The sequence below is a fragment of the Falco peregrinus genome, chromosome 14, assembly GCF_023634155.1.
Source record: "Falco peregrinus isolate bFalPer1 chromosome 14, bFalPer1.pri, whole genome shotgun sequence".
Lineage (NCBI taxonomy): Eukaryota > Metazoa > Chordata > Aves > Falconiformes > Falconidae > Falco > Falco peregrinus.
The window spans coordinates 6482479-6495090 of record NC_073734.1 but is presented as its reverse complement, the minus strand read 5'-3'; the positions used below and the strand labels follow the sequence as shown (position 1 = coordinate 6495090).

At 48.2% G+C, this 12612-nt stretch overlaps 1 protein-coding gene across 2 annotated transcripts in view; it reads left to right on the top strand.

Annotated features, from left to right (window-relative positions):
• Nucleotides 1-3263: 3263 nt before the first annotated feature.
• Nucleotides 3264-12612, top strand: part of ATP2C2 (ATPase secretory pathway Ca2+ transporting 2) — a 28269-nt gene continuing 18920 nt past the window's right edge. For both annotated transcript variants that reach the window (XM_005232186.3, XM_055818802.1), the window contains exons 1-3: nt 3264-3459; nt 10216-10326; nt 11621-11737. In XM_005232186.3, the coding sequence (XP_005232243.1) occupies nt 3361-3459; nt 10216-10326; nt 11621-11737 (327 nt within the window). In that variant the 5' untranslated portion in view covers nt 3264-3360. The remainder of the gene's footprint in view (nt 3460-10215; nt 10327-11620; nt 11738-12612) is intronic.

The window sequence follows — 12612 nt, the reverse complement described above, 5'->3', positions numbered from 1 at the left end:
CTGAGCTGCCCCACCAGATGCATTCCCCAATTTAAGCAGTGGAGGCTGAGCAAACAGAAACCAAGAGATTTAATTTAATCCCCACTTCCCACCTGGTGGCACACCAGGGGACAGACCTAAGGATTTTACCAAGACTTTATCAGTAGCATTGGCAGGACAGAAAGGAACTGTGGCCCAAAACTTTGTTCTTTGCTTTTATAACCAGGAGCAGCAGATGTTCTGCCCAGGGGCCTGGGGAAAACTCGACCTGAGAGGAGAGTATTTGGATTTTTGGGTAGCAGCAAACTCAGTAAATTCAGCCCATGCACCAGAGTTTTTTCCCTCAAGGTGGCACAAGAGGAACAAAAGTGTGACAAGCCCGGGTTACCCCGAGGGGAGCAGGTGAAGTAACTGTGTTTGGAACTGAAAGCAGCACCCTGCCTTCACAGCTGCAACCTTTGGGGCTCAGGTCATCTCAGAATACAGATGCTTTGCTGTATGCATCTTCATAATAGATATTTTCTATTTAAAATATAAGAAAAGTTTCCTAAATAACCTGCTTAGAACTGGAGTCTGACCCTGAGCTTTGTTATCCAATTAAATAGGAAACACTATAAAGGTGCTGCAATTGGGCTGTATGCTATATTTTTATAGTGTGAAAATTATGTCTTATACCAGGATGAAGAAATATAACTTGTATTAGTGTTGTTTTCTATATATTATAGTCTTGATTCAGTGTATTCCTGGCATTTTCTGAACCATGAGATAGCACCATACTTGAATTTTCTATTAGATTTCCTAACAGGCAGAAATCGAAAGCAGCAACAAGCTGAAACTTCAGTCCATTCAGCAATTTTGTGGAATGCGCGGCAAATTATCAGCAACAGCTATGTGTTCTTTCTGCATTTATTCAGATTCATTGGTGCTAAAATGTAGTTTCACATTACAAAACTGAAGGTTCATAAGGCTGACGGACAGGGCCACGGTCCCGAGCCCAAACCATAGTGTTTGTCCTGAGCTGCAGGTCTGCTGGATAACAAACCACAGCACAGCAATTATGATGGTGCGTTATTACGCTCATCAGCTTGTGTTTCTCAGTTTCTGTGTCCTGTCTGGGTACCTTGGTCATGCCCCTCACTGTACCATCCCCCCGCTAACCCAGGCTGGGAGGGAGTGCCCCCCGCCACCCGGGATGTGGTGCCTTGGCCCCATGCCCGCCTCACATAGGTTCTGGATTTTGTTCTTCAAACTGTGTACACAGCACCGAGCTACATGCGTTTCCACCAGCAGCAGCTTTTTGCCAAGAGGACAAAGTTAAATAAGGAAAGTGCCAGCAAGAGCCTGTTGCTTAATTAGCCGTATTGTCAGCAGTGCTGGGCTAACAAGAGCTGCGCACGGTGCTGTGCAGTCCACAAACCCACGGCACACACCCAGGAGGACACCCGGGCTCCTCGTGGGCGGCAGCTCCTCTTGCCATATGCCAGCTTCAGGGATGATGGGCGAGGTTTTGGGGTGAGAAAAGCAAGAACAAAAGGAAGGAAAGCTTTTTTTCCTACTTGCCTTGAGAGGGGGAAAGATGTTTTTCACCACTTTTCTATCAGAGGCACGAGGAAGGATTCAGCAAGACCCCAAGGCTTTGCCTACTGCAAACACACTCAGATGAACCAAAGAATGCGATTCCTGGCCAGGCAGCGTCTCCTCGGCCTTATCAGGACCACATCAGAGCTGGCTGTGCTCCAGATCCTTGCAAAAACTGCAGGAGGAGGGGACAGGGTTGAAAGCATACGTGACCTCAGAGATGTTTTGCCACCGGATTCCCATACAATAAGGTCTAAGTCTCTGTCTGCCTCTGGGAGCCTGGGCTGCCGTCGAGCCCTTGGCTAAGTACCTTCCCTAAAGCCTGGGCAGGGCCAGGATGTGAGCTGCCCAAAAACCAGTGCCCAGCATTATCCCTGGATATTTTCCCATGGGAAGGAGGGCTGTTGCAGTGATGAAGAAACTTCCTTCACCTGCCTGACACATCCAGTTCGGGTCATTAAGAAGGCATTTCTCAATCAGGAGCTGAGGGAGTTAAGGAGCCCCAGCTGTGTTTTATGAGAACCCAGCTGTTTGCAGGGTGTTTCCCAATTGCTTAATTTTCTCCTCAGCCTGAGAACAAGCCCTCCCTCCACACCACTTTGGTGGGACATGCTGTGTTACCTATAGCTACCAGCTACCTCGCTGGTGGGGTGTCCTACAGGGCTCCTCAGCTTTTGGCTGGAACTGGTAGGACCTGGGAAATGCAAACAGGCCACACTGAAATGCATCACAGCAAAACACCCGTCTGATGGAAGTTGGCCAGGTTTTGGATACTGTGAGATGTCACACAGGTGAGGGAGCCTGGGGTCTTGGCCCCATCGCGGTCCAGGTGTCACCATCTCCAATGATTCAGAGCTCTGAAGCTGGCACCTGGATGTCCTAAGAGAAAACTGTTCTCCTGCAGAAAATTGCACAAATGTTTTTCTCTGGCTGGGAATGGCAGTTATTCCCTCAATGCAGCCTTTACTGTCAAAGGAGGATCTTAATCTCGCAGTCTGCACCTTAGAGACAATTTAAGCTTAAGTGAATCCTGTAGTCACAAGGCCTGGGGGAGGGTGTAGGTGTCCTGGTGCAAACCAAAGCGCCACGCTCCCTGGCACGTGGCTACAGACCTTCAGAAAGGCTGGGACTGGTTAACTTTAAGTGGAGAACCACAATGAAAGTGCTTCCCTCTACTGAATGAAAGCTTTTTTTTTTTTTTTTTTTAGCTATATATGACCATCACAAATTCACCCATCATGCATTTATGCCCTCTCCCTAATGTAAATACTTATAAATACCGGCATTATGCTGACGAGCATTTCTCAAGGAGGATTTCCCCAGCCTGGAAGTTTACAAACAGGCTCGGCAGAGTGTGTAACCTGTCTTGCCTCTGTGGCGCGGCGGCCTTGGCAGAACACCCTCCCTATCTGCTTGCCTGAGATGTGGCACCTGCCGCCACAATTTTTCAGACCCGTGACAATTTTTCAGAGGGCGGAGGAAAAAAACCCCAGAGCTGCGAGACCTCAACCTGCTCTTTGGGTGCCGGGGCCACCTCGCTCCCGTAGCAGCCAGGGTGTTAAAGACAGGCAGGCTTTCCCTGGCAGGGTTTTATGGGCGAAGCACCCTGCCTGGCTGCTGGAAGGTGCGCAGCCTCCCTCCCTCCCTCCCTCCGGCACCTGCGGCCGAAGGCGTGACTTGGCAGGTGAGGCTGCCCGTCCCTGCCCTAACCACAGCCCCGTGCTCGGGGGAACCGGAGCCAGCGCCGCCGGCTGCCGGTGGCACCCAACTGGTGGCCCCCACAGCGCTTCCCACCCTGCGAAGATGGGAGAAGGAGGTTTCGCCAGACTCTTCCAGAAAAGGTCGTTTTTCCGCTTTGTGCAGAAATACCAGCCCCTTGGAAGCGGCGAGCCGGAAGAGGAGGTGAGGATTGCCTGCGCCTCTCGCCGGGACCTGCTGAAAGAGTTTGTGTAACTGGGGTTAATTTTGTCTGCTTTGTCCCACCGGTAACTTGATATTATTGCTGCCCCTGTGCTCCCCTCTCTGTGGAGTGGTTCCCTGTGCAAGAAGGGATGGGACTGGCGGTGTTTGCCAGGCAGTGGGGTGAGATGGGGGTACCTGTTTCTCTGCAATACTCCCAGGACGTATAGCTCAGGCCAGAGTCCCGGCCAGGAGCATCGCTCTCCACGCCGAGGAGCTTCAAAATTAAGGAAAGCAATTGCCGTGCTTTCCCTGGGCACCCTGCAAGGCTCTCTGGAGTGCTTGCACAAAGTCTCAGCGGAAGGGTAAATGAAGAGCGAGGCTAACCCTGTCCCCGGGGGTACACCTGCCACCTAACCCTGTCCCCAGGTCAGGGGTACACCTGCCACTGGTGCAGGTCACTGGTGGATGGGCTGTGACCCCTCGGGCTGTCCTCTGTGCTGTTGCTGCAGTCATTACTCTTATTGAATGGCTGAGAGGAACGTTAGCTCAGACCTGCAGAGTCCACCTCAAGATAACACTTTCTTTTCTTGAAAAATGCTGGTGGGTGAACATTGATTCCCCCTCCCTGTTTTCACTACCCCTTCTCGGTGCAGATGGACCGAAGAGTGGCCAGGAGTGGTTTAGGTGACACATTTGCTGTTCTCCTTGGGTTTTCACAGCAAAACCTTCAGGTCTGGGATTACTTTATTATCACATTTGCTCAACACAGGGATTTCCATTGTCAAGCCCCATTTTTTCCTCCCACATTGGTTGGGGTCCTCCCACGTAAACCCCATTTGTCTAATTCCTTCAGCATGCAGGGTTAGCCCTTAGTCCCATCCCAGCAAGCACCATCCACACACTTTAAGATATTAGTGTTCTTTTCCCTGTCTGTCTGACAGAGGTATTTTCTCAGATGTCATTTCAGCTAATCCTCTGCTCTCTTCTGAGTCTCGTCTTTCCAGTATGGGGGTTGGTCAGGCTACAGGGAGAAGAAAAAGAGACATTGAACTCTTCCCCTATGCACCACACAGCGCATTGTGCGATGCTGCTCTACACTACTCAAACATAGCTCAAAGTCCCAGGAAAAGAAGATACTGATGAGGTTACAGAAAGTATCTGTAATCTTGCTTTGAGGGAAGCTGAGATTTCTGATTGTACATAGGCAGGAGGACACCAACAATCGGTCTGGCTTGCTCTTTGGTGGTACCATTTCACAGAAACACGGTCATCGTTTATTTCTGTTGCACCAAAATAAATAACGATACATTTTTTCTTCCAAACATAAACCCTTCTTGAATTTTAGCTCTAGTTCATGCAGGGTGTGATGCATTTATAACAGGACAGGGAATTGAGCAGCATTTTGGCACAGGTGTAGGAAGTAGGCAGCAATGCAGTATGACAGTAGGAACTTGATAAATGAAGAACATCTTCGCAGGCTATGATTTAGGCTGCTAAATGACTCACATTTCCTCTAATGATGGTATTTTGCTTCTTTGCTTGAAAATAGTTGCAGAGCACTTTCCGTCTTGCAGATCTTAAGTAGTTTGGTCGAAGGGTTGTCCTGGGCCTCAAAGGTGTGAGTCCAGGTGATCTCATGGGATTCAAACCAGGATAAATGCACAAATTGTGGATTGTGAAGGAAAAGCCCCAGTGCTGGTGTCTGTGAGGTGATGGCCAGCTCGCGGGCTCTGGCGATGGTGTTATCTGGAGATGGCAGAACAGTTAACTTTCCCATCAAGGCACAAGCACAGCCTGTGTCTAGGTTCTGCGGTATGTGGTTTCAACTCCTTTTCTACTGTTCAGAACCTGCTCAGAGTCACAGGGAATTTGTGTGGTGCCGATTTAGTTTATGAGAACCATGTGTTTCCTGTAGAAATCTGAAGAACATCCAAAGATTTTCCTTCTCAGCATCCAAGCATGTGTGCACATGCACAAGCACACGTACCTGTGTGTATGTGTGTTTGAAAGTGAGAGAAAAACCTGTGCACTGCATGGGTCACATCGCCTTTTCCCTTTGATCGGGTACCAGTGTCACCCCGTAGCACCCAGGGAACCCAGTGGATACAGTCAAGGGCAGTTTTCCCGAGGGGCTGCAACCCTCCGCTCCCAAGAGTTTTTAACCTGGTGAGATGCCTGGGTTTTGCAGTCCCATCCAGGACAATCTGTCTGTCTTCACACCGTGGGGTGGCCTTCTGGTACCACTGGGAGAAGAGTTCATCATGGAGATCTACTGCAAACCCACCAGGGACCTGCTGTGGTTTAGGGGCTTTTTCTTTTTCTCTTGTTAGTTTTAGAAAGAGCTAGCGCCTAGGAACATCTGGATAGTAGATTTTATGGCATTAAGCTCTTCCTCAGAGTTTCTTTGGAGCTGCTAGGGGCTTTTCCTTTGCAATTGTTCCATTTTTCCTCACCAAACCCCTTCTGATCCTTTCCCCCACAACGCTGATCCATTTGAGATTCAGTAGCCATGAGATGGAGTGCAGATATTTCCCAGCCCTGTCCTACATTCATGGTTAAATTATTGTTGCAGTTTGGGTTGAGGCTTTTTTGCCTTTTCAGGTTTCACACCAATGAACATTTATGTCCCAGAGACTTTCACAGGCTCCAAATCCTCCTGGATATGCAGAGCATCCTTACCAGAATAGGTATATTACCATGCAGATACCTTTTTTTTTTTTTTTTTTTTTTTTTTTTTATATGCCCTCAAAATCAACTAAATAGTGCAGCTTTCCTTCCAGGTGAAAAAAAGAAGACCATGGGATTGCCTCTGCACAGCAGCGATGCAGATTTCACTTAAACACATGGGTGTTTTCAGCCCCTTGGAGGTATCAAGCCCAATTTCTTGCACCTGAAAACTTTCCAACAGGCAAGGAGTTAACTGCTTCCCTCCATGCCCACAGGTGCTTGGGCTGAGGGCTGCATCCCTCCCTCCCTCCCTCCCAGGAGACCTTCTATAGGAAGTTGCCTCCAGCTCTTGGATTTTGGGGTTGGTTTTCTTGGCCTGAGTGGGGCTGGCTTGGGTGGGTGAGGAGGTTCCCCAACAGGGATCTGTGGAACTGCAGTGACTGGGTTTTCCTGCAGTGGTGGCAATGCCATCTTTTCAGCTCAAGGGGCTTTGCTGTAGATTAAAGGGAGCTGGAAGATATTTTTGTTATTATTATTTAAATAAGACAAGGGGGGGAGCCAGGTTTGAACAGGAGCAAGAGAGTGGTGGGGGTGAGGGGAGTGGGATGTGCAGCTGGGGGTAATGAACCCAAGGTTTGGGCACTGCACATCCAGCCCAAGTCAGCCCTCCAATGCCCCTGGGGGCAATCTAAAATCCAGGGAATAGTTTTAAAGTCACTTTCCTGGAAAACCATTGGCTTTTTGAACAATTGAAGCATCTATGTTGAGACTTACGTCTGCAAGCAGGGAGACCAGAGGCTTTATTTCATTTAAAAACGCTGTATTTCTGTGATGGGTGTGCAACGGAGGGATGAGAAATGGTGCAAGAGGAGTTGAAACCATGGTGGTGGGTGGGAAGCAGCTGGGGGCTGGGATAAGGCAGCCCAACAAGGCAGCCCCCTGCTTGAAGGGCTGGGCTTTGCTCCGGGTCGGTTTCTGCGTTCTGCCGGCACCCCTGTCCTTTGCCTGCCATGCACACAAAAAAACCACAATGCAAAGGGCTTTAAAGGGAATGATTTGTTTATTTATTTATTTATTTATTTATTTTTAGTAAGGATAAAGAATATACAAGAAAAGGATTTCTGTTTAATGTTTTCAGGGGCTTCTTTTTAGACTGAATAACTCAGCCCACTTTTGACCAGCTTCCAATACATTAGCTGGTCCAAAGTCATCTAAGATGTGGGGGGAAAAGGATATGCAAAACCTCAGTAAAGGCAGAGATGGGGGGGAAAACGCCGAGAACTGATCTTTTGGGCCGTTTGCCAGAGTATACAAAAAGGACTATGTGCTCTTCAGAAAGCCCCACGCTTCCTTCCCTCGGTCCCGCATGGGCTGCTCTGCGGACAATTGATGGATTGTTTCGGTGCCCGGGATGGTGGGATGCGGAGGCAGCGGTGCAGGTACCAGCAGCGCCGGGCATGCCCTGAGGTGGGCTGGGGCAGGGTGCTGCGTGGCTCCCAGCCACCACCAGCTGCTCTTTACAGCCTACAGCATCTCCTGATCTTGCAAAGCAATAGATGAACGAATAATTATTCTTTTTTTACTTCTTTCTGCCCTCTGTAGAGAGTTGTGAACTCTTGAGCTTGTCTAAAGGATAGAGGTTAAAAATGTAAATGGATAATGTTGACAGGCCACATCTGGTTTACCATGTAAATAGAAAAGAAAGTAATGCACAAGGAGAGGTTAGTTTATGAAGCAATTTGCTCGGGATACTGCCCAGTGCCTAACGGATGTGAGGTGGGATGTGTCTAGGGGCAAAGGGGCTCTGCACCAGCAGCACTTTGCAGGGATAGAGGGAGATGGGGCTCGCTGCTTCATTTCCAACTTGTGCATGGCTGGAGCTGTTCAGCTGGGAGGAAAAGCTCTGCCACGTTCGTCCGATCGCTTACGGGTGTAAGCTAATCAATGCAAGCTAACTCATCCCAATAAAGCTGTTCATTTCACAACAGCCGCCGGCCACGAGGAGCACGGAGCTGCCAGCATTCCTATTGATCCCCGGGCAGTGCTGGCTGTGCGCAGCTCAGGTGCATCCATACGCTTTTGTCATTCATTTCCTCCACACCTTTTTGAAGGTAAATATTGGTGATGGAGCTGGGCCCTGGCTTCCCTGCCGGCCCCGGGGGACTGTAGGCATCTTACCCTCATGCCCTGGTCTCTCCCTGCCCTCCAGCTCCTTTAATTAAAACTTAAACTCCTTTGAGGCAAGGCTGTACCTTGACAGCTGCATGTGTCACCAGCAGCACAGAGGAGTCTGTACAAACCGTATTAATCAAAGCAGCGTGGCAACGAAGGCAAGGTGTGTGTCTGTACGTGACAGCCCTGGGTTTTCTTCCCAGCAAGTCCTTCCATCTCCTTAGATCCATGGGTGGCTTTCAGTCTTGCAGCATCTGGGTGTCAACAGAGTTACAGAGAACTGATGAATTTGCACAAGTGGGACACAGAAGTAGGAGTAAATCATCGGTTTTAAACACAGAAGGATGGGTTTTGTCCCTTCTAGGGAGCGTCTGTTAAGGAAAGGTTGAAGTAAGGGTAATGTCTGGTGCTAGCATGCTTCAAAATAGTGGAGAAATGCTGTAGCTTCTTTGGGCAAAAGGTGGTCACAAGCATGAGGGAGACATGGAAGCAAGAAAATCCTTGGAAATCTTGGGCAAATTGCTGGGGCTTTGCAAAGGCAGGTTGCTGTGGGGCAAAAAGGCTTCTAAGTGAGCACTGCACAGAGCAGGGGATCGCAGCAAACTCCTGCGTTTCTGCCGGGAGCAGCTCGGTGCCAGTATCGCCTGTGTTTGCAGCTGTGCTGTGGGTCAGTGAGCAACAGTAAAAAGGGGCTGCAACATATGGAAGTGGCAAAAGCCTTTTTAAAGAGCAGGGCTTAGAGATGCTCCTATCTCATCTGCTACGAGCTCTCCAGAAACCACAAGACAGGAACCAATTCTGTGTACCAGCAGGAGCCAACAACCAAAGAGACTTTCTGCGCTTATCTCGGCCTTTAGATTGCAAAACATGGGATGTTCCTAGAAACCTCCTGAATATTCATATAAGGGCTGATTCTCCACATACCGCTTCAGACACCTCTGAAGTCCTCCAAACCCTCACTCGGTGCTGATGAGCCAGACCTGAATGTTTCTCCCAACAGACACCCCAGGGTGCTGGGAGTGGGTGCCCGTCCCTTCCACCCTGCCAGGCCAGAGCTGGCCGTGGGACGGAGCTGTGCCTGGGGCTGCGCATCATGCTCCCTCGGGATCCCTCTCTTAATCAACATGCACGCTTGTGCTTTATGAATGAAGGAAAATGCAAATGGATTCTTCTGTCCCTCAGTCAGGGTGAGATTTCTCCCTCGCAGTACTTACCCTGCACAGCTGCCATCAGGTGTCTGGCTGAGATTTTGGGGCATGCTGCCGCTTTGGAAAGAGGATTTTGGAAAAGGAGATGGGAATCTGAAAAGGAAGAGAGGTGGGGGTGCTGAGGCCCTGGGTGCTGGCAGCTCAGCACAGCCCTTGGGCTGCTTGGGAGGGACAGGAAGGGTTTGTCCTGCTCGGAGGTGTTTGCAGAGCTGGAGGCGGAGGGAAGCAGCCATGGAGACAGGAGAGGAGACTGTTACTTTCTCCCACTGGCTCAGAGATTTTTCTAGCTTATGGTTTCTGTTCATTTGTTATGTCTTTCACAAGGGAGAAGGGTTTTTTCTTTGCTCTGAACATGCAGTGGGCTGTGAGACACTGGCATGGAAAAATGCTCGTCTCGGGCAGGATACCTGCAAACAGCAGAGCCCGGCACGCTTTTCTGACCGTGGCAGTGGCATGTGCTTCTCTTTTTGGTAACCCAGCCCCTAATAGCCTTTCTTCCAGTATAAAAATACGCACCTGGCTTTGAGGCTGTAATAGAGATTAATTAGTGACCAGTATAAAGCACTGTGATTTAGGACGTGTTTTAGCTAACTGCGAAGTCACACAGCTGGCAAGGTGAGGGAAGGGGAGGAAGGGAAGAAGCAGAGATGCTGAAATGCCTTTATTAACTGTTCTCTCACCTAACGATCGCTTTATCTCGTTTACTCAGACCCATGCGGAGTGTGAGCTGAAAATAATTGAGCAGGAGAAGGAGGTGACAGTTCTGCCCCCAAAAGATGCGTGTAAATGCCATAAAGAAGACTTGGCAAAAGCTTTAAACGTAAGGGTTTGTACAGGTCTTTGTGAACGTAGCAACACAGTTTGTGTAATCTGATTGTGGGAAGAGGCTGAGCAGCAAAACTGGTCTCTGGTTTCACATGCAAACTCCTGGAGTGCCCAGTTCCTCTGCCTTTATGTGGGATGAATCCTCGTGCTGGCAGCGTTCAGGGCTCAGCATCGGGCATTTGTGCTCCACTTTGTCCTGGGGAAGGATTTCACTGAAGTGAGTGGCTCTGTGAGCTGCGGGTGAAAGAATCCAATTGTCCAGCCTGGAAAATGGAGTGCTCTCGGTGCTCTGCCCCGGGTGCAGGCTGCACAGCTCATCCACTTCAATTAGCAGCAGCTCCTCAGAAAATGTTGTGCAAATGCACGCAGCACTCTTCCCCTGCTTTTCCCTAGCAAATTTCTTTTCGGAGGCAAAACTCATCACATTTATTTTCCTAGATGACTTCTCAAAGACTTTCTCACAGCTGGAATTGTTAGATATAAATTCACCTCACCATCCCTACCCCCAAGCAAGCAGCGGAGCTTCTGCTGGTGCTGAGCCCCGTTTGCCCAGGCGGAGCAGGGGGAGCAGCCCTGGCCAGGGATGTTGGCTGTGGCTGCTCTGCCCTGGCCCCACTCGAGCTTCCCGGCAGCCACACATGGATGTAGCCAGAGGGATGGAGGGACACTGGGGCTTGGGAAGGAACCGCCAGTTACTTGGTCTGCACTGGAGTTTGCCCTTGGGAAAAGAAACAATCTGGTGTTATAACTCACGCTGAACCCCATGTATGAAAAATAGCTGGAAATTCAGAAAGGCTGAATCCCCGTGACCAGGGAAAGCTATAGTGCTTAGCAATATGTTGATGTATGACCTTGCTATTTTTTAAAATCTGGGCAAAATAGATCTTATTCTTTCTTTATTTGTTCCCTTTGAATTTTTTCAGCTTTTTTTAATATTTTCTTTAAATGTCCAGTGAAACCACAAATCAGTTCTCTCCTTTACTGTTTTAAATTCCTGATTTGTGATCTGTTATATAGTTTCTCACTTGTGGCATTATGATATTTTTTTCATTAACTTGTGCTTACTTTACAGGTTTCTGTGATTGTTGATGGTAAAGATTTATAGTTTAACAAAAATAAACACCTAAACAGAAAAACAGTGGATAGATTTATTTTATGTGGTGGACTGAACCATGAACATCTTGTCCAGTCTACTTACAGGTTTTTAACATAACTTTGCCTTAAGAAGTTTTCTGTAATTATTCTTCAATATGTAATGTTTGATTTGTTTGTTTTAAAATTCCACCTAGGTTGAATTACAAACTGGACTCTCTGAGTTTTCCGTGCTGCAGCGCAGGTTAAAACATGGCTGGAATGAATTTTCAGTAGAGAATACAGAGCCGATATGGAAGAAATATCTAGACCAGGTAAGGATTTTCTGCACAAATTCTCATTTCCTTGTGAAAATCCCTAGCTGGGTTGGCCTGAGTGTGTGTCTACGTTGGAATAGTCAGGGTTTCTACTGCAGATTCAGCCTTGGAATAGGCTGTGCTCCAGATATAGAAACTGTCTGTTCCCCTGGGAAAGCCGCTGTGAGGTTCAGATGCGGGGTCATTCAGCATGGAGATAACATCTTAAAATAAAAATAACCCTTTTTATCTCCATGCAGCCCACAAATCATAAGCTTTAGATCAGTGGCCTGATTTCTGGAGCATATTTATTCCTTTTAAGGCAAGTGGCAAAATTATGAAAAGTTTGAGGAATACCAGTAGTAGCTGAAAGCCACTCTGATTCCAGTTACCCCAGGGAAGGAAAACCCTAAACCTCCAGCCAAAGCAGGGGCAGCTGTAGGGCTCAGGTGAGTGTCAGTGTCTCTGGTAGCAGTGTCAGTAACTCCCACATTCATACATGCTGCTATACCCTGTGAACATCCATGATTTCAAACCAGCTGCCCCAAAAAGCTAGGCAGAAGGTGGGATTTGCTATCTTGGTTTTCCCCCAGCTGAGTTTACCTTCAGCTTTGCTTTAATTAACTGTTCATCATCAGTATTTAATGCATCTTTCACCTCCCTTTTAGGCTTTTAGCCAAACCAGAAGGGTCTGTCTTCATTTATCTATTTATTTTTAACCAGCAATTTGACTGATTTTTCTTCTTGCTTACCTGGATCATGAAGATTTTAGTTGCTATGAAAGACTATCTTTATTTCATGGATTATCCCTTTTTTCCTATGTGATCAATGTCATTTAAGCACTTTGTAATCATTACTATATCTCTTCATTCTTTTATTCTTGATACCAAGTG